General features: G+C 39.0%; 1 protein-coding gene across 4 annotated transcripts in view; it reads right to left on the bottom strand.

The window, feature by feature from the left end:
- Positions 1-9,138: 9,138 nt before the first annotated feature.
- LOC131677403 (myb-like protein A) overlaps positions 9,139-23,002 on the bottom strand; it is a 444,108-nt gene continuing 430,244 nt past the window's right edge. For all 4 annotated transcript variants that reach the window (XM_058957206.1, XM_058957207.1, XM_058957208.1 and 1 more), the window contains 2 exons: positions 12,757-13,054; positions 9,139-10,766 (listed from right to left, as the gene is read on the bottom strand). In XM_058957206.1, the coding sequence (XP_058813189.1) occupies positions 10,611-10,766; positions 12,757-13,054 (454 nt within the window). In that variant the 3' untranslated portion in view covers positions 9,139-10,610. The remainder of the gene's footprint in view (positions 10,767-12,756; positions 13,055-23,002) is intronic.

The raw sequence follows: 23,002 nt of genomic DNA on the forward strand, positions 1-23,002 counted from the left end.
GATGTTCATTTACTTTTCTCTTATCATTCACATGAAGATGGGAAATCCGTTCGCGAACGGATCAGGAGAATTGATTCTTCAAATAGAAAGAGTAAACGGGAGTTCCTTTTCAAAGCACAGTAGTACTTACTTAATCCGCTTAGAAACGAATTGGTCAGTTAACTTAAAGCAGGTCGCCAAGTTCAAGGGACCAATTTTTAGGCAAACGCATGACGATGAACTGACCTACCGTCCCTAAGGATGCTCTCTTAATTTGGAACTGGACAAAGAATGACATCCAAGAAGAATAGGAAAATTCCTCTCACTCTCTATTCATCATAAATAACTGGCCACTAGGGTGGGATAAAAAATAGAATACAACTCCGAGCAACTTTTTAGGTACCATTTGGGTCTTTGGGTCCTAGAACAACTGTGCAAATTAAGAATCCCTGAAACTATATTTTTGCGTCCACTGTTTAAAGTTTACATGGGATTTTGCATGGGAAAATTAACTTTCGCGAAATAATTCCTTCAGGAGTCGCCCATTGCTTCCTAAAAATAAATCGCTATGTGGCTTTTATAGGAAATTTAACAAAGAAACAATGTCTCGAAAATCACGAAACGATCTGACGCTTGAGAAAAAAGTTATTAAGCCAAAACCGATTGATGCGCTGACGATTGATAAAATATTAATTTTTTCTAGCACCACTGCTGTTGGTTGCCCAATTATATGCAATTTTGTTTTGATCTTCTCTTAATTTGTCTAAATCATTTAACTATACTGTTTGGCCACTTCGCAAGAGATTTGAGGGATGATTTGAGGCTTATTTTGTACATAATATGAGCAAGATAAATATTTTGTATATAATCCGCCCGTTAGTAGCAGTGATGCTATGAAAAGTGAAATTTTCATCAATCTTCAGGGCATCAATCGGTTTTTGCTTAATAACTTTTTCCGCAGGTATCAGATCGTTTCGTGGTCTTCTACACTTTGTTTCTTTGACAAATTTCCTATAAAAATCAGTCATCTACTTATTTTTTGAAGATAACGGGCGACTCTTGGAAGAATTATTTTGCAAAAGTAGATTTCCCCATACGAAATCCCATATAAACTTTAAACCGTGGGCGCAAAAATATAGTTTCACCGATCGAACTAAAAATTTGCAGAGTTGTTCTGGGAGCTCAATGGGACCCAAAAAGTTACTCGGAGTGAAGCTTTATTTTTTTTCATGCAACCATGTCCCACTCTACTGGCCACCCTTCAACGAACCTGTGTAACAGTTCAGCTGGCAAACGCTCAACGAGAGTTTTTGCAGATCACAAAACCTGCGTTAAAGCTGCTGGTTATTGATGTTGAGGTGCTTGATGCTGTGTTTTCAGTTAAACAGTTGCACCAAATTTGGCAAGCTTATGAGGTTCGGGTGATTGTTGTTGGATTGATTTGCCGTAGATGTGTTGGCAACCGGTTGTGATGTATTCTCCTGACCATCTTACGCGCAAGGTTTTCCAGTATGTCTCGTTTAATTACACTACTTGCACATAGGAATCTGCCCATCATGGGTGTATAGCGTGGCTTGTTTAATTATAGTTCGGTTATGTTTGAATTGTATAGTCAAGAGGGGATAGATCTTTCGACCCGCATTCTCACCACCAGAGCATCATATTCGGGAAAAAGTTTCTTCAAATATCAGGTGAAACCGAATCTACATCTCCGAATTATGACCTGTACTTTGCATTTGATTAACCCATTCATGCCCATGTTGTTTGTTGATAACAACGTTTTTAAGCAGGTATAACTTTTGATTGAGGCGAGATTTGCTCACAAAAATAAGTAAGGCTCATTAATGAGATTATTGACTTTAATTTGAGTATTAACAGTTACAAGGATCAGCTGTAGAACTGAAGTTATTGCAATTAGTCTGATTGGATTCCGATGGAGCAGTGCTGCCAGGGACAATTTATGTTGACGACGGAAAATGATTTTTTCATATATCTTCGTTATGGTACAATATTATTGAAAACTGACAAAACTTATCAATTTAGACTGTCGTTGGCTACGTTTTCCACGTAATTGGACTATTGAAATTATTCTAGGAGAATTGTATTGAGTATTAGAAGGTAAAAATTGACCAGCTTCTAGCACTGCTATGGAAGCATCTATCTTTATGAAAATAGGCTTTCCGTTAAAACGACCCAAACCATATCAACCTAAGTGGTCATTGCCGGCAACATCACAACATTAAGTATAGTTTTCAATTTGCTATCAGACTCAGGTACGCTCAATATCAAATATAAATTCTGAATTTCCAAATAACAGAGTGTACAATTATGTTACTACATTACTTCCGTGTATGAATTCTGATACAGGTCGGACTCGATTATCCGGGGATTTCAAAAAAATCTCACCCCGGATAATCGAATCACCCGGATAATCGAATAAAAAAATTTTTGTGATATTTTATTAATTTTTGCTTCATTCCCGATAAATTCGAAATAAAATGGTCAGGATAAAATTTCCTATTATGGTTAATGTAAGTGTACCTATCAGTTGTTTGTAGCTATTTGTGCAAGACAAACTTTTTAATAAGGTATGTCTCTTGCAATACAGTTCAAATTCGATTACAAGGGGCTTAGATTTTCCGGGGCAAATGGATCAATTACTCGCATACTAGAAAAATGAATGAAGTAAGTAAGCTAAGGGTCGTCTGTTTCTTGACTCCAGTTTAATTTACGTGATGTTGTCACATATCACAGCTAACGTTTCTGTTAATCCTCATTCTAGTTAGAAGAGTGCGCGTTCTGCCTTCAGAAAGAGATTCTTGTCCTTGACTTTGTAGCATTACTTAGTTGACCGTACCGGATTGTACGCATGTAGTCTAAGAATGTAGTCTTCGTAAACTCTTCCACTAATGTTTGTAACCTTTGGTAGTCACGAAGGACTACCAAAGTTTACGTAGAAGATGAGTTCCCGGCCGCCTCAGCGAGAGTACTGCTGGCGCCCTCTTTACATAGCCTAAGATTCAACTTTACTTGAGTTACCCATGAATTGAAATCGCCTCAAGTGATTGCCGGATATCTTATTAGAATCTTCTTAACACCTTCTTGACCAACTTTTTTCTACCGCGTGTAGGGCTCCAAAACTATTTTTCCTTAGAACTGTGGGCGTCATGAAACACGAAAAACTTGATTTAATAAAGATAGGTGCTTCTTTCACAGTGCTAGAAGCTGCTCAATATTTACCTTCCAGTCTAGTCCAATTGCATGAAAAAGGCAGTCAAAATTAGAAAGTTTTATCAGTTTTCAATAATATTGCCAAGCTACGAAAATATTCCAAAGTTTCATTTTCACCATCAATAGAAACTATCTCTGGCAGCACTGCTTGAGCGGAACCCAATCAGATTAATTGTAATAACTTCTGTTCTACTGATAATATTTATAACTGTTAGTGCTCAAATGAAAAATATTAGTCCCAGTCGCTAGCCTTTCTTGTCGTTGTAAACATATGTTGTGTAAACCAAAAATAGTCGTTTAGAAACGTGGTTGTTTATCAACAACATGGGCATGAAAAGGTTAAAGATGCCATTTGAATTCTGAACAGGAAACAATAGTTGAAGGGGATAATAGGAGAAGAGCAATATCGTGTCAAAGTACACTGGAACTCAGAGCAGGATATTAATCAGAATTTTACACCGGATTTCATTGAATATAGAGACATGATTCTTTGGCATCTTGAATAAATCATAATTTTCAGCAGAATTCTATGAAAAGGATTCCACCAGATCTCTTAGAAGCTGTTCTCTAGAATCCTGCAACAAAAATCAGAGGAAAAATCGTAGTAATACGGATAAGGATTCAATCAAAATTCTGAAATAGATTCCATGGGAATGCTACGAAAACTTTGATCGGAATCTTGGAAAGTATCCAAACAGAATCCTGAGAGGCATGTCATCATTATATCAAGCTAGTGTCAGAAACCGACCGAGCAAAGTAGGTATAATGACATTTTATGTGTCAATAAGGCCTGCAGTAACCGATATGTGTAAAACGAGAAACATTTACATTTAGTTTAAAACTAAAAAGTCGCATATTTGGCAACACTGCCATTAAAAACTAGTAGATTTCCTAGATTCCTTGGACAAATCCTTTAATAATAACCTCGTTGATTGATTCTTATGCAAACAGTACCCGAGATATAATCCGAAGAAAAACAATTTTTAAACAATTTGTTTAGATTAAATGTGTTCCCTGAAACGAGGGGTGGTTCAAACGACACAATAATTTAAGTTATTATATATTGGCTCTACATGAACAATTTCTTCAAAACTGGTTCCAATTCGCAAAGGTCGATTCCAGTTTTGGTTTTCTTTGTCACGTAATAACCCATATATAAGCTATTTTTAAAGTAAGTCAAAATTTGAGAGGAGACTAACCCTAGAACCCCCCCCCCCCCTCCATTCCCCAGAAAAGGTTCTATTGACTGCAATGATCAAATTAGCACTATAATCAGACATTCTAGCTGAAATTTGAATTTTTATTTCGAAACACCCGGATAATCAAGTCATTTTCCCCGGATAACCGAATCACGGATAATCGAATCCATGGATAATCGAGTCCGACCTGTATCTTGTGGGACTGAAAAAAGGGAGAAGACCAATCTACCATTTGTTGAAAACAATTCTAGTCACCTTAAATTAGTAGCATTTTCAGTGATTCTGGGTAGATTCCTCGTTCAACGTAATGCAGATACGCGAGAAATTTGAGCTCATCTCTGCGAACTTTTGAAAACCTATTATTGTTTGTAAACACTTTTGATCGGTTTAGTTATTCCACAGTTTTAAACCAACATGATGTCGAGTTATTCCTCATCTAGGAGAAAACAAAAGTAACTGTGAACAGTTAATTAAAAAACCTTCAGCGGGAACTGGCAATAATGTTAGATTATCCTGAATATACTGTGGGTCGAGTGATTAAAAGTACAAGAAAAATTTCCATTCTCGTCAACTATGGTTGCAGGCCATTCGGTAAATCAAACCTAATCTCAATATCTTGAATTATGGTTTATCGAAAAAACCTGTACCACTAATTACTGACTCAATGGATGTGTATTCATCGACGATGAAATCTATGGGAATGTCAAGCAAATCGGGGCTCAAACTCTACCTGCTCACGTCAAGGTTCCTAAAAGATGCAAGTTTGTTTTCGTGGGTAAGTTCACGAAAAAAAATATTTGGCGAGGAATCTGTACCTACAGCAAGAAAACCTGTTTTTATGACGGATTAGACTGTGAATTTGGAAGTATTTGAAAGGGAGTACTTCATTAAACGGCTTTTCCACTTCATTCATTTTTATGACGCTCCAGTTACGTGTTGGCCAAATCTAGTCAGCTGCCATAACAGCAAAGGTTTGGTATTACTTCAGGATGGATTGTACTCCTGCTCTTTTTATTTTATGTTAATCGTTCATGTTTTCTTCATTGCTACTTTTGCTAATCCTTCTTGGTGTGACTTGTTCCTCAGCTGGTGCTGAGAATTCCTCGGCGGCGGTATTTCTCTCGATATCGATGCCCGTTTTCTTGAGCCATAAAGCTCTCATTCACTTCGACGGAGATATCATCGACAGTGACATTTCGCTGACCAACCTTTGCTGTGTCAACTCACAACTAGTATCGCAATTTGTCGAAACAAGAACAGATCCAGAGATGCCGACCAGTTTGATTTACATCCCTTTCCAGCCACCCTCGCAATATTTCTTCCTAGATTTCTTCAACGGCTTGTTTCTAGGTTGTCTGAACTCAAATGACATTTTGTGTTTCAAGCGGCTCGCAGTATTGAAACTCGCACTGAAGATGAAAGGAGCAGTCACAGGTCGGTTTCAACAGCATGAAGTAAGAAGTTAACCCATTCATGCCCATGTTGTCTGTGGACAACAACGTTTGTATACAGCTATAACTTTTGATTGGGGCAAGATTTCCTCACAAAACAAGTAAGGCTTATAAACGTGACTATTGCCTTTCATTTGAGTACTAACAGTAACAAGGATCACCTATAGAAGTGAAGTTATTGCAGTTAGTCTGATTGGATTCCAATGAAGCAGTGCTGCCAGGGACAGTTTACGTTGAAGACGAAAAATGAATTTTTCATATATCTTCGTTATGTTGCAATATTATTGTAAACCGATAAAACTTATCAATTTAGAATGCCTTTGGCTACGTTTTCCACGCAAGTGGACTACTGTAAATATTCTTGGAGAATTGTATTGAGCATTGGAAGGTAAAAATTGAGCAGCTTCCAGCACTGTGAAGAAAACAACTATCTTTATGAAAAATGACTTTTCATGTTTCTTGACCTCACCGTTTTCAAGGAAAAATAGTTTTGAAATCCTACATGCACTAGAAAAAAGACTCAGGTGATTCGCATTTCTAATGCCGAAATATCCTGACTCCTACGGTAGCCGACAAAGGGTTAAGTCGCCGGTTAACTCTAAGCTTGCTCATATGACCCTTTCCACGCTTTTCTAAAACTTTCTTCCTTCAACTCCTTGCTCTCCCTTGAGTACTATGGCTCTTAATATTGAAAAACATGATTCATTTTCCAGTCCCTTACTAATTTAATGTCGTTAAAAACATAAAAAAAATCACTCACTCTTAGTCATTAATAACAAAGGTAACGAAAAAAACGACATATAGGGCCACGCTGCAGTCAAAATGACCATGTTTGTTAATGGAGCTATCAAAACACAAGCAAAATATAATTTTCGTTATACAAATCGTGAATTTCTTTTTAAAAGTACCATTCGCGAACCTAATTCACTCGTCAAAAGGTTAGAAAAATATTTTTGTACCGAATGAAAATAAGTTTATTGCAATTTTAAAATATTTCATAGAAGTGATTAATTTCAAAAAATAATACTGAAATTTAAAGAAACCAAGTTAGGTTTTTATTAAGAAATATTACGTTTTTATTGCGTATGTATTGATTTTATCCGCGAGTTGTATGGTGCTTTTCAAAATCAAAATCATTTACTTGGTTCATTGTATGAAAGACAGGCAGCGCATGGCTATTTAAAGTTTTGCATTGGAGAGCCTATAGTGCCCTCTGTGTACCATTTCGGTAGAACTATGCCAATTGCGACTATAATATGACAGCTCTAGAAATTCATGCATGAATTGCGACTGCAAGCTCAAGAACCTAGATGGCGCTTAAATGAATTAAAAAATTGGATAAAAGCTAAAACAGGCGACAATCGCAACCTAATTTTATCCAGTCGTAAACAATATTCAATAAATAAACCCGCAAATTGTCTTAAAACAAAATTTCGTTGCGATCTTCAAGTGCAAATATCCATAGTAAGTAATAAAAGGAACACCAAATCAATCATCCAGCAATGGTCGCTTGATGACTACATTTTTTACCGGAACTTGGATATAAAATACTAGGAAAAAAAGCTTGTGCCTTTGAGATAAAAGCTCCAAGAAGTACCATGAGCGATGATCAGCTTGCTATAAAAAGCAGCGTCACGTTGCATTGGAAACGCGCCTGTCGGCAATTAAATTGGTGTGTTCGAAAATCAAGAAACGTCGACAAGCATTACATGGACCTAGGGTCAATCAACGTGTGATAATTTGCAATGATAAGATTGTCCAATGAAAGTCCTTCGTTGGGTGGACGTTGAACGGCGTCCAATAAATTATTGAACAACGATATTGAGACCATTTTTGTGCCCTTCAGGGGATGTACGCAAAATCGATAAAACATGATTATATTAGAACTACCGTAAAACACGGCCAGCATTGATCTATTTTTGAAACGCTTTCTGAACACCTATTTCGAAAACAGAGGTTATTTATGCTTTGTTTCACTTTATTGTGAAAACATTTTTGTGGAAAATTTTCTTTACTTGGTTTTGAGCAGAGTTAAAAATATTCAAATTCATTGAATGAAAATTGATCATATTCAGCCGCATTCATTTTCAATATTCAGTGACGCAGCTGAAAACGTCAAACGAACAAACCGCCCATTCATCCATGCAGATTTTCATTCGTCTCCGATTATTACACGAAGCGCCCGTGCAGCAACGAATCAAACACATCAAAGTAGGCCATGGCACAATGTAAGCGATGATGATTGTTGTTTCATATGCTTTACCGGCATTTGAAAACATTTGCCTAGATAAATAGCTAAATGAATATATTGTAAGATATTCAACTGAATGAATAACGTGGATATTTGAATGAATATGTTTTCTATTCACCGCGAGTCGCATCAGGTTCATTTTCAGCCGTCAACAAAGAGCTTCGATTATTTTTAACTCTGGTTTTGAGCTAATTGATCGGCAAAATATTTAGATCGAAATCAAGAAATACCGGTATAGGTTGGGAATTTGCATAAGTCCAGGCGATTTCAAGGCATTACAGGCACAACTTCTTAATAAGTAAAAATCGTAGGTAGGGTAACTGTGCCCTAATTCATCTCGGCACCTGCATTCATTCCATTTGAACACATTAGTTAGAGAAGTGTCTGCTACCTTTGTTCAACGCGGTAGCTTAAATAGTAGGATAAAAAGGGTGCGTTGTTCTCGTTTTTTCACTTCGTTCAAAAGCGAGGATTTTATGTTTTCAAGGCCAGATTTTTCGTTTTCTTTTATTTCGTAGAAACTAAGCAAAGATGTTGAAACCCGTGTAAGCGTAATCTAGTGACATTGAGCCGATATATCAACGTAATAGTGTAACGTCCTGACTCCTGAGATGAATAAGGGCTCGTCTATCCTATATTTGGCTAATTAGCATTTTTATTAATATGTCATAGGTATAAGTTTTCAATAATTATTCAGAATTATTGGCACTTGTTATTAGCTGAAAATAAGAACTTACCTATATTCATGGTCCCTATTCTCACAGTCACGTCAGCTAGTGACTAGAAGAAAATTTCCTTCTAGTCACCAAGTCTGAACTGACTAAATAGGTCTTGTTCTAATTCAAGTGTCCTACCCTAACGTTCCTAAGCCAAAATTCGGCACCCTTCTTTATTATTGTTTCGAAATGCAGACTTCTGCTCTTTGCGATTTATATCGACATGACCTCGTAAAGAGCATGCGGTCCTCGATCAGCTGCTTTCCGGTATAGGCTGTGATATACCACATCAGAATGATGGGTTTTTTGCGTTTCGTTTTTAAATTATCGTTTTTATTTAAATTACAAGTTTCATACAATTTAATCGGTCACACAAATACACTCATCCGTTTGGCGGTAGGCTATCGGTACCTCTGCAGCTGTCACTACAACTATCCTTACGCACATGCCTGCCTGGTGTGTATTTGTGCATTCGGCACTCAATGTGAGTGAACTTCCCTCCTACTGCCTATTCGTCTCTCTCTTTCTACCTGTCGATTTACTTCTGGCTGTGCTTCTTTTTCTACTACTTCTTCTGTCTCATACTCATTCTGCTTTTATGATAAGGCTGATTTGTTCTACTTGTCCGCAAAATGTTTAAGTCTGTCCGTGACTTCTGTAGGTGATTAGTTTGCTGTCTGAGTTCATGAACGTTGTGCGTTTCTTGTATTAGCTTCGGCTGAACCAGCTGGCACCACTGGATTATTTTGACGCACTTTTTTTTATTCTATAGCGTAATGCAGTTTGTTCAAGGAATCAATGTTAAGCTGCCTAGCACATAAGGGGGGAGAATAGATATCTCCTCTTTCTTTCTACTTCTAACACGAGTGTTAAGCTCTTCCAGCACGGGCGACTGCTGTTGACTATTCTAGTTTTCTTTTTGTAATTGTTTTTTGTATTGCTTTTTATTTTTTTTTCTCACTTTGTTTTATTCTTTTGAGTTTTCATTTAATTTTAGAATAAGTATAAAGATAAAACTGTTTCGTTATGAATTCTAGAAATATACAGGAAATACTTGAAACTGAACAGAAAACAAGCAGCACTGGGCGACAGAATATGTTAAGCTCATTTTCTGCCTTCTGGGGGCGGGAACCGCCAGAGAGATGTTGTGCACAATTACAGAAAGAAGAAACGTCTCCAGTCCTCTCAGCTACCCCGTTTAAGGTGTACATGAACTTTCATCCTTGCTTCCTACAGCTTGCCTTAAGAAAGGTTGATGTGTGTGTCAGTCTTCTTCTAGGTTTACTAATAATAATAATTACTTTCTCTTCTTCGACTCGATTTCTACTACGTTGTATGTGCTCGGTAAGCGCTAATTTAAAAAAAAAATAGGGATTCAACTAGTACACCATTTGAATACACGTCATATCACGAACTGGAATGGCGATAAATATCAATCTGTTTTAATATTACTAATTTTCGGAAATCCTGTTTATCTTGGCAAATGATTTTTGGAAATTACAAAAGCTGAAATTCTAAAAACTTTAATATCAATTTTAATTCTTTCACGTCCACTTTTGGTCATAACACAAAGAGTTCGTTCGCACGTAAAAAAAGATCAGGACACTAGAAAAATAAACGTTTTCTCCTAACGGGCTGCAAATTCGCAGCGGAATCTGCTCGGTCAGGCAACAAAACAAACACAAATCGACTGAACACTAATCAATAGCATTTTCGATTGTTTCCTAACACAGTTACTATATAGTTATTATCGTCACTATCATTAGAATTAATATTATTATTATTAATAAACGTAGATGGTCTTCAGCTGGGGCTTCAGTTCGGGTGGTATCGCCGGTGCAGGTTCATGCGATTTTCGCGACACCAACCGCTTGAACCGGCCGGACAGCTGTCGCTTCAGTCCCTTGAAGCCGGTCTTCTCGTTGTTTACTAACGCGTCCTGTAATGGAAGTAAGCAAATAAAATGGCACGGAGTTAGTTGATGAGTTTAAATTATTGGATTATACTAGGTGTGCATTGGAAATGAACCCTCTGATGCATGTGTGGTTGATAATGTGGTGATTTATGATGTCTAGTGTCATTAAAGCCCACTGCAAAGTTTTGTCAATCTCCGTTAAAGATTGTCTACAAGCAAAGCACATGGACATGTTGCCAATAGGAATCTGACCACCGTTTCTAATTGGAACTAAATTCACGATGGAAAAGTAGCTTCATACGATCAAATAGGAAAGTGTCTCGGCTAGTATACTTTCTGGCTGCGTACTTCGTTCGGCAACGTACGATTTTTTGTGCAACGGCTGTCAGAGGGCGTATGACTCAGCCTGAATCTCGTTTCACTGGCAATACCATCCACGCTTTGCTGCTGCTAGTGGGGGCTTTCCTCTGACTGTCGGTTTTTAAATCCGCACATGCACACGTACACTACCGAACGGCGCCATTTGTTCCAATGACAGTGTTGAAGAAATGAAACCGTGGCGACCTCCGCGCAAAATTAACATGGTAGTGATAATCAGAAAATGGCTCATGAGCAGCCTCGTGGATCCATTTGCACTCGCTACAACTTCGCGATTGGCTCTCGAATTGAATAAGCATGTGGCATTTTCTCAGAAGATTGTTTCGTTTCCTGGAAAGGAAGCGACTCTTTTTTGGGTGGCCAAGAGGTGCGTTACTTTGTTTGTGGTGAACCGATAGCTGTGTTGGATCCAAGCGAAATAAACAAAGAACTGTCAGGTGCTTTTCATATGAATAAATTAGCCATCCAAGACAGCCACGGTCTTTCGATTGAAATTATTCAGCTACGAGACGTGTTTACCCTCTACCGCGTGGTTGGTAATACCTGCCCCGTAAGCTTAGCAACCCGACCGTAACTAGTTTTCGGTGGATCTGACTGCTTATGGAGAGTAATGAGTGAGCCATTCTTTCACACTTCCTACTAAATTTATCCTCTAGGAAATAATTTTATTTCGTTCCAATCTCCTAACTCCCATGTCACAATTATTCAAATTGAACGAGGCAAAACTCATTCATCATGAATATGGGCACCGCGGAAAACCGCGCCTATCAGTCGGCTGTATCTACGACTAACAGTCGGTCGGTCGGTGAAGCAACATGTAATTTGAAAGTTATAAAAATAGTTCATCACCGACAGACAATTGAAGGTGGCTTTTCTCCCTGCCAAACACCCGCGGTTGTGTGTAGTTCCTCTCACAATCGCTCGAAGTACGAAAGCGATGGCCTGAATCTGCTCGCCGTTGCCAAGTGCCCAATTTCGGCAGCATGTTGTAGGGTTTGGATTCGGGGAGTTGGCGGCTTAGGAGGGTATCGAGACGCTACTTCTTTTGAACTGAATTTTTTTTTCTGTTTCGGTCGATGGCCGCTTGGTGCAAAGGAAGCTATGCAGACTTGCCCTCGCCGTGAACCACACAGAAGGAGCAAAGAGATGAAAATTGAAAAACAGGAATTCTACAAGTCTTCCTTGTGTTTGAATGACCGCAGCGCGACGGCTACAGACGAACAGGGGTGAAATATAATGCGCCGATCGCAGTATAGGGAAGAGTTCAGCGGCCTGGTCGAGCCAGTGGCCACGATCGGCCATCAAGGGTGCAGTGAACTTCCTGCAAATTATGTGAAGGGTCGACAGGGTGGTTTTCGATTCGCAATGTGCTAACTTCACTAACACTGATGATGGAAATGGATGTCGAGTCCTGCAAGTTCGTGAATATTACAAGTCTGGATAATGGGCACCACCCTAACTCATTTTTAAGGATAATCATGACCTCCGCTTTGTTCTGTCTGTTCTCCGTCCTTCTGCTTCTTAAAACCGATTAAATCGTGAAATTACAGTTCTCATCGGATCTAATTTCAAAGGAGCAATGACTTGAATGGGTCTGGCAATGAACAATGAAATCAGTCTGGAGTTTGGTACTTACTTGACTATTGACGTTGTAGTTGTAGAGATTAGGCTGCGGTGGCAACGGTGGAAACACCCACACAGTGGATGGGCTCTGTCGGAAGGCCACCGGAGTCGGCACCGAGTATCCGTTCTCTAGCTGATGCTGCTGGCTGTTGTGGTTACTACTGCTATAGTGATTGTGATGATGGTTGTTGCTGTTGTTATTGTTGTTGTTATAACTGCTACTGTTGTTGTGGTGATGATGCGACGGTGGAGCCTCCACGTTGGTCGCCGTCACTGGACTAACGCTGGATTCTTCGCGCTTTCTCAATTTGCTACGAACGAGACGCATCGTCATTAAGGTTCCGTTACTGCCGACCATCTTCTTGAGCTTATTTATTTTGGCGGCTTGCTTTGCAAGCGATATCACAGGTACTACTACTACTGGGGTTAACGGTGTCCCACTTTAAATATTTCGAAGAACAACTTTGGTTCACAATCTAATCCGCTTTGTTATCACAACTTCAGACGTTTTAATTCGAAGAGCACAATATCTCTTCGAAAGTTTGCTGACTAGATCAAAAGATTTGCAATCTTTCACACACGGCCTTTATTGTTGTTCTATCATTGTCAGAAAATATCTTCTGCTGCCACCGGTTCCACAATCTTTTCTTCGCCTGGCAGGAAGAAAAGTTTCTCGGAACACGCACACCAAACTGTACTCTGCCCTCACTTAACGCTTTTCCAATCCCAGAAAAAAAAACCTTCACAGGAACTTTGCTCTTTTGCTTATATTTGCTTCTCAAGAACACACTGTTTGGTTTTAGTATTCCTCTTGTGTCTTCCCACTCGGCGGAAGTTTCTTTTGGCTAACGAGAGCAAAGAAATCGGTAAACGACTGCTAGCTTCAACGGCTAAAATTCAACTTGCATCGGGTCCGGTTCGTTGAGCTCGTTTTATATATTACCCGAACGAACAAACGAACGCACGAAATTGCTGTGTTTGTGTCGAAGCCGAATCGACACGAACGAAAACCCGCCAGTCAGCCAGCCAAACAAACAAAAACAAGCGCAACGGAAAAAACAGATGGTAGCTTCGTGGCCAGCGCGAACACAGCAGGTCACAGACACTAGCAGACACGTGTGGCTGTGAATGTGTGCCGCGCGTATCAGCAGCAAGCGGACAGGAGATGGTTTGTTTTGAAACGTCATCTCTACCCGAGCGGGTGTGGATTGTGCCGGAAAGTACAAGCTGATAGTACGAGAGTGTGTAGAGAATGCGATACGGACGTAAGACCGGGGAAAATTACGGAAACCGCGTAGAAACTGGTCCCGTAATCTTCGATCTCTGACGTGCGTGGACCCGCTCCCCCTGGGAGTGCATCATTGTTTTTGTGCTCCCGGAATTGTAGTTTTGAGAACAATACTGTTGGGCTAGTGCCGGATGTTTCAAGCCGAAACACCGAAAAACGAAATGCCTCACAGAGAAGCATTATGAGATAAATGACACATACAGCTATACTTGAGCGGTAATTATGGGTTACACCTAGGTGAATTCGCTGAATCAGCGAATAAAGTACTTGAGAACAGGCTTTACCTGCGTGAGCAGGTCCAAACTAGATCTAACGAAGCTGCAACGGGTTTTAACTCGCTTGTTGCAATTCTAGAGCCTATTTGCGATAAAAAAAAGTCAAGACGCAAGCCACTCCATAATGTGGCATGCGCAATCTCTAAGGTGGACAACGAAAGGCTTTCAGATAATTGAACAGCAAAAATCAAACAGTAAGAAATAAATGGAACGAAGGTATAGCACCGCTCGTACTGGGAACACTTCAAGCTAAAACCGTCAATGTGAAAGTAAATATCACTAGACTTTTATTTACTTTCTCCAAGTCTGCATTAGCATTTTTATTGGTGAAAAGTGAACATTAATCGAAAGAATCGATTCAGTTACCAAAAGGATCTGTTGATTCAAATGCCATTGCAGGTATTTTTTCCTTTCAAACAACTTCGCCGCTATCAATTTGCTGGGTAACTGTCAATGGTTAAAACTACTGTCAAGTAAGACCAAACGTGTCAAACAAGGATCTTTTCGTAGAAAACTAGTTAAAATAATTCAACAGTATTTTGGATTAATGGTCGAGCTTTATGAAAACAATAAACCGAATGATTCAAAATTAAACGCGCCTCATTGCAACTCAAACGAAGGGCAGTTTCCCTAAGTAAGTTTAATAACTATCACTTTTTTCTATTTAACACTTAATAAACGTCACTTCTCTCATTTGATACAAACACCAACAGACAACTGACGCCCCTACCCACCAAGAAGCATAAAAAAATGTTTCGAAATCGCTCAACACGGGTCCAACGATGGACGTCTGTTGAACTGTTATTTGGAAGTCGTCTAACGTTGCTCCAACGAACGTTCTTCATTGAGTTCTTGTCGGCCAGTCTCACGAACACCAATGCAGCTTACTGGTTGAAAACAATCCCATTTGCTTTTGCCGTCTTTGTTTATTATTTTCCACCAGCTAGTGAAGTAGTATTTGTGTCATGTGACGTGTACGTACATGAGACGTAGAAAAGTCTATTAGACGATTTTGAAACCAACCGTTCTTAGAGGGTATTTCTACATACACACATACGAAAAACTACCCAAAGTTGAGCTCTTTTGACTCGATCTCGGGGTATCGTGGAATCAGGTAAAATTAAGTAAATCGTGTTGAAGGTAGTTTCCCTTTAGCCATGGCAAGAATCACAACTCATTGATAGGTTTTTTATACTCAACCTTGAGTGAAATATACTTAAATTTAAGTTGAACCTACCTAATGAGTATACCATAAACAACTCAAAAGTACGTTATTCCACGGAAGACCTCGACTGCGTCGAATTTCTCGCTTTGTTTTTGACAACACTAAGCGAAAGCGATGCAAAACTCAAAAGTACCTAAATTTAAGTTAAAAGAACTTATTCTGTGGGTTGTTTTATTTTTCCGTGTACAGACACCGAACGATGGGATCAGTTTGACAACGTCAAAACCAGAGCGCTCCTCGATCGTATTTAGAACGAATTTCGTTCATTTTGTTAAAAACAAAGTTCTTATGTTGACTACGATAATATGACGTCATGTCACCCTCTTAAGCACCAATGAATCATCTCTCCCTCTAAGAACGGTTGGTTTCAAAATCGTCCAATGAAGGACGTTCGTTGGACCAATTTGGACAACGTCCAAATAACCGTTCAACGAACGTCCATCGTTGGACCCGTGTTGAACGATTTTTAAACAATTTTTTGGACGTCTCAGTGGGCTGCGTCAAACCACGCTGCCGAAGTTTGAACTGATTCAAAACAATCCGAAGAACAAAAATTCAAACATACACTGCGATGTACTGACATTCCCCTGTAAACCACAAAGCAGTTTGGTTTCTTCCGTGAATAATAATCCGACAACATTTTTATTCATGCATACATCAGAGAAGCAGTGCAAAACATCGCAGCACGATAATAACCAATAATACAAATAATTTTATGCCAACGAATCGAAAACAAAAACATGTTTGTTACCGATTGGCGTAGAGAATTCTATTTTCGACATCCCTATAAGGACGATGTGAGGTGAGGACTGACAAGCTCGAGTGCACTGCATATTTCAACTACGCTGAAACTGATGAGCTATGTTTCCATCTCAGAATTGCGTTTAATTTAGACAGGACAGACAGCAAAATATTGAGCCTCTTGAGATAGGCATTTATTTGTTCCAAGAGAGATCATTCCTATCGTATCAAACTGTTTGAAGCTCTGGTTATTTTCTAATCGGGTCATTCATTAACCATATCTTGTTTTTGATTTTTTTTACGGTGTTACTGACGTTAAAAATACGTAGTCGAACTTTCTTCCACTTTGTTGACGTGAAATGATGAATAAAAATAATTTTATGCAACCGAATTAATAAAGCTATGGCAAAGGCGTTGTTTATGTTTAAAGGTTCGGCCAGATTGAAGTCAAATGTACCTATCGAGCATGTCAGATGGCTCTCTATCGTGCACAGTAAACAAACATTTTTCTTTCGGAGCAAGAAACGCATTAGGGCATTAGTGTTGATAAAAATAATATGGCGAAATATTTCAATTAGGAATGGGCGATATCGATGTGATTTTTTCAAAATCGATTTTTTCAGCTTGAAAAATCGATTTTTTGTATCCGATCTTTTCGGTTCGATGTTTGACAACATCGATTTTATTGATTCAATAAAATCGATTTAGTAAAATCGATTTTTCTTTCAAAATTCCCATTGAAAAAAAACGCGATTTTTTCCACAATCGATCTTTTTACTTCGAAAAATCGATTTTTTGCATCGATTTTTCCCGGCTCGATGTTTGACAACATCGATGTTTTCGCATTAAAAAGATCGATGCAGTAAAATCGATTTTATTTTTCAAAATGCCCATCACTAATTTCAATCGACTATCCAGCTTTTTACGTGCCATAATGGCGGTCTAAATTGTTCAGTTCGTAATACGTTTAATTGCCATTTTTGACAATAGTCGTTTACGCCAGTTTGACAGCAAGGCCCAGTTGAAGATGTCGGGCCTTTATTGAATAAACATCCAACGCATTGAACTAACGTAGGATGACTTAATCTCACTGGGCGGTTGACGTAAACTGAGATGCATTATAGTATAGGTGTTCACATTCGTCAAGTTTGAGTTTGTTGGTTTGTTGCTAGTGAAATTAATCATGGCGGCCCAGGACCGCGAAGCACATAATCAACAAATCGACCAATCGAAACGAAGCTTGTAAGCACGTGGTAAAAATAAGTATGGCGTCCGGGAACGCAAAAGAGCAAATGTTTACATCACTAACCAATCAGAATGAAGTATGAGACCACGTGCTTCTGTTTTCTTCTTCATTCTTCTTGTTTGCCCTAAAAAAGTGACAGCTGATGCACACATAGAAAAAAAAATGTGTACACCTGTATACACCTCGGACGTAAACGATTGTCAAAAAAGGGCCATTAAACGAATTACGAACTGAACAATTTAGACCGTCATTATGGCACGTAAAAAGCTGGATACAGGACACTTTATTCAGATTATTATACTTTTTTGTAACAATGTACAATAAATTACAAAGAGTAGTACTATAAATAACCCAGTTAAGCTCAGCTGGAAATGAACTGGAATTCTGGCTGGTTCCAGTTCGCATTCCGGCTCCAGTGACACAACCGATTCTAGCTAGAATCGGTTGTGTCACTGGAGCCGGAATACGAACTGGAACCAGCCAGAATTCCAGTTCATTTCCGGATGAACTTTACTGGGAAAGTGCTGTAAGTTGCGAAACAGTAGCTTTTCAATTCACTCCGTACGAATTTATTGAGTAACTCGATAGAAGTCACTCAAAGTTACAGTCAACATGATGGGCCCTCGCGTTATTCCAAAGTGGATCTGGAATACTGAAACCAGTGCTGTGCAATCTCACGATGGTCTTTGACATGTGACGGTAAATATGAAGTGACCGTATCACCACAAAAATGACCGTTATTTCATTTCCATTATCCTCGGATCGTGTTTCAGTTAACTATCTCTCACAGAAGCCGTGCGAGAGAGAACGCATTGAAATGATAGACAGATTGAGTACCATTTATTTGGTATTGGTATAGTAAACGAAATATTATCAGTGTATTGTATTCAGGCAGCATGCGGTGCTTTGTTCCTTTTTTCTCCACCTTTCAGTTTCTTTTATGCATAGCTATTTATGTGAAACCGCCTGTTTGTTAATTCTAGCTCGTTGTTTGTAATAAGATGACCGTCATAACCGTATTTATATTGCTAATAAAATGACGGTCTGTTTCCCTTCCTCTCAATAATAATTCCAATGAGTGAGAGATTCAGAAGAGAACCGTTTGACTGTTGTCAATTGATTGGAATGAGAACCGTAACTCAATAAGCATCCCACTGAGACGTCCAAAAAATTGTTGCAAAATCGTTCAACACGGGTCCAACGATGGACATCTGTTGAACGGTTATTTGGACGTTGTCCAAATTGGTCCAACGAACGTCCTTCATTGGACGATTTTGAAACCAACCGTTCTTAGAGGGATCGCTTACTGTTTCAACTGCTAACCGTTTCATTCTCTTTTGTCTAGCAGGTTTGCCATCAGTACCGTGATGGAGCTCAACACTGACTGAAACAAGGAAAAGACCCTCACCATGGAAAAAGAAACAAATATTTCATATTACTTACCATATTAGAGCAATATCTAATATACCCTTTGCTTTTCAAACTCTCGGTGAATGCCCATCCATCTTGAAATATTGACAGTCAAACAGTCAACATGGTGAAATTTAAACCAATCCAAACGAAGGTGAATCGGTACGGCGAAGCTGCCCGCCGTAGTTTGCAAAAGTATGGACTAATCCATGTGCAGTTGTGTTAGTGCTAGATTGAGGTTCAATTGAGTGGATATTTTTGCCAAATCAGATGGAGAATCGTACACATCGCGTATAGATGTATATCTATACTAGGTGTCCTAGACGTCAAATAATACCTGAGAAGCCCAAAAAATTGTTTCAATATCGTTCAACGCGGGTCCAACGGTGGACATCTGTTGAACGATAATTTGGACGTCGTCCAACGAACGTCCTTCATTGGACGATGTTGAAACCAACCGTTCATAGAAGGAACCCTCTAAGAACGGTTGGTTGCAAAATCGTCCAGTGAAGGACGTTCGTTGGACCAATTTGGACAACGCCCAAATAACCGTTCAACGAACGTCCATCGTTGGACCCGTGTTGAACGATTTTGAAACAATTTTTTGGACGTCTCAGTGGGAAGCCATATTGAATTCAGGCAGCACAATTTTGAAAGTTTTGACAGCAGCCGGAATCCTGCCAGATTTTCTACCAAGCGGGTTAGTTTAACTGTATTGATGGCTGGATGTTGTTGGCTCGAATCAAAACTCGTTTAATGTAAACAAAGTTAATTCTGTAGCGTCAAACTGGCACCCAGGTGGCGAAATCGACACTTATGACAGGTGGAGGAAAACAAATCGTTGAACACACTAATACAGTTACAGAGTGTAAATATAGATACTATATTCATAGTTAGGCGGACTCAAAAACCGGAAAACTGGCAGCTCTTATTTCAGGAAGAAAACACTGGCATCCCATGCAAATGTTCAAGCTCTAGCTTAACAGTTTTATTGTTGACGTCATTAGTGAGAACTTTGCATGTACGAATAGCAATACGAATTTCAAGATATGATGTGGTTTCATATTTGTGCGAATATCTCCTGGTGATACAGAAAACGTATTGTTAATTTTTGATTCTCTACGCTCGATAACACAAGGAAAGAGTAAAATAATCATCACCATAATCACAATACCTTTTCCATATACATCCGAAAAGAACATGTTATGTGACGTCATGCTCGTTTGGCTCCGGCATTTGACATGTTCGATTGGCTCCGCTCAGTGTCTCCGCCTAACTATGAATATAGTAACTATAAGTGTAAAGTACTTTATAGCAAGACGGATACAGGTGTGCACATTTTTTTCTGTGTGCGCGGTTGTCATTTTTCTTTGATGAAGCCGAAAAAACAAGAGGATATGAAGAAGAAAAGCACAAACAGTTGACGTAGCGGGCCCTTCTGTTGCCATAAGTTTTGTTTCGGTTCGGTCATAGTTAATTTAATCGGTTTTTTTTTTCGAGGTAAAAAGTGTCCATAAGTGTTCTAATCGATAGATCCGAAGTGAAGCTCGGCCTTTTCTCACTTTTCATCGTGCGCCAAAGAATCAGGATGCTCGTTCGGATGTTGATGTTTACTTCAAGGGCCCCGGCCGCCATGCTTAATTTTGCAAGTATAATACTAATACACTCAAAAGTGTCAAATGTTCCCACCTTTTTCTCCATCTTGACTTTATAGAGCACTTCCACGCAACATGAAGAGAAAGAAAGGTGGGAACATTTGGCATTTTTGAGTGTATTAGTTTTATGCTTGTGAAATTAAGCATGGCTGCCAGGGCCTCTGGAAGTAAACATAAACATCCGGACGAGCATCCTGATTCATAGAACACGATGAAAAGAGAGAAAAGGCCGAGCTTCACCTCGGATCTTCTGATTCCAATATTTAGCGACACTTTTTATCTCGAAATTACCGATAAAAATAATTATGACCGAACCGAAGCAAAACGTATAACAACACAAAAGCCCGCTACGTCATCTGTTTATGCTTTTCTTTTTGTTTTATTGGCTTCATCCAAAGGCCTTAGTATAAAGGTACACAAAGAGTGTGCAGAAAGTGAAGCCGAAAAAAGTCTACATATCGAGCAAAATTAGAATCCAACTTTGCTGCAGAGGCATCAGAGATGGATTCCAATTGTGCTCGATAGCTAGGCTTTTTTTGACTTCACTCTTTGCGCAACTGTTCTCTATAGACTGTGTACTGGATAAATCTATTCTGTAGCACTTCAATGCATGGCATCCTCAATCGAGTTTTGCTTTTGTTTTGTGATCATTTGATGACACTACTCAACAAACGATTTGGTTGGCAAATGGCTTGAACAGTTCCTATTCAGCTTATTCTTTTGCATTACAGGTTTATTAAGTATTAATTCCCAAAAGGCCTAATTGGATTAAACCAATTCTTAACAAACATATTATTAGGACGTAAGAGCCAACTGTCAAAATCCGCTTTGAGTGGAAATTCCGAACAAACCGTTACCCGCCAATCACAGATCCTGTTAGTAAACAAAAGAGAAAAGTTTTCTCTTTCATTAACTGCTGTGAACTGTCTTCGGCCAGTAACGGTTTGTCCGCAATTTCCTTTCAAAGATAATTTTGACAGTTAACTGATACGCCGTAATCATATGTTGGTCGAGGATTTGCGCAGAAAGGAAGACCTAACTTAAATTAAGTTTGATTTTTGTGTTTCGAGTTCATCTCGTCAGTAACTAGCACCATCTAGGTAGAATTTAACAACAAATTTCAGGTTATGTAGATGTCATTTTTTAGATGTATGTACTGGGGTTGATTTATGCATCATGCATAAATCTAACATTGATTGATGGTACCAGGGATGCGAACGGTACCTGTAAACTACATTTTTTCCGGTATATTTACATTTGCACAAGCCATACATACGCTACAGCGACAGCGCTACAGCGACGCATCACTACTGCTCTTGCTAGAACGGTAGCCAAACCGAGTACATTTCTCCGTACATCAGTAAAATACATTTTTGTTTTGCTGCTGTACTCCGACTGCTCGGTGAGAATGTGGCGTAGCAAAGGTTGTTCTCTCGCTTTGTACACCATTCTCTGCATAGTCAAAGGAAGAGGCCCGCACACGAAAGCATTGAAGCCGGTCGCGGTGTAAATGAACCGCATTCATTGTCGTCGTTTGTGATTAAAAGTATTGAATAAATTAAAAATATTAAAAGTGTAAAATAAGGAAAGAGAAGCTGTACCGCATGCGTCGGGTGGCTGTACTGGGGGCAGTATTTTTTTGCCATGTTACTGCTTTGCTTACAGGCTGCCGTACAGCGCTGTGCGTCCTGCACCAGCGAGCGACAGCAGCGTCGTATGAGAAAGGAGAATGTAGATAGAAAAATTACAGCCGTAGAAAAGGTAGGCATTTTGCATCCTTGGATGGTACTCGTTATGTACTGTCTCTTTCCAGCTTTTCATAGGTCATAATGGCTGTCATTTATTCCATGGTCGTCAGCGTCATAGTAACGCTCAAATTTTCCTGTAGTAAAGATTCGGATAAGATGAATTTGGTGTATCCAAACGAGTAAAGTTTCGTGTTTTGGAATTTGTCGAGGAAATCATGAATGTTCAATATTTTTTTAAACAAATATGGGATTTATTATAACTTTACAATCAAATATGATAGCCGTCACTTTATATAATGCATTTTCAAATATTTGCAGCGAATAATTCAAACAAAATTTGATTAAAAAAGAATTATTAGCCTTTCCATTCCCGGTGCTGAATTATTTCATGAGGAAAATAAAACATTTTGCACTACCAAAAAATGAGTTGAGGTTAGGAATTTCGCAATGAAAACAAAACAAATTCCTTTGGCTTGACTTGGCATCTGTAGTTGTAAATCAGCTGTCAGAAATCTTAATGGAGTATAGTTTCAAAAAAAAAACAATTGACTATATTGCTTGTGGCAATAAAAATTGGATTTGAACCGCGCACTTAACGTTCTTCTAATAAATTCCTCTTATAGACTGGTTAGTTCGACTGGTCTATCTATACCATCTCTATTACTTGAAAT

Source organism: Topomyia yanbarensis, chromosome 1 (assembly GCF_030247195.1).
Source record: "Topomyia yanbarensis strain Yona2022 chromosome 1, ASM3024719v1, whole genome shotgun sequence".
NCBI lineage: Eukaryota > Metazoa > Arthropoda > Insecta > Diptera > Culicidae > Topomyia > Topomyia yanbarensis.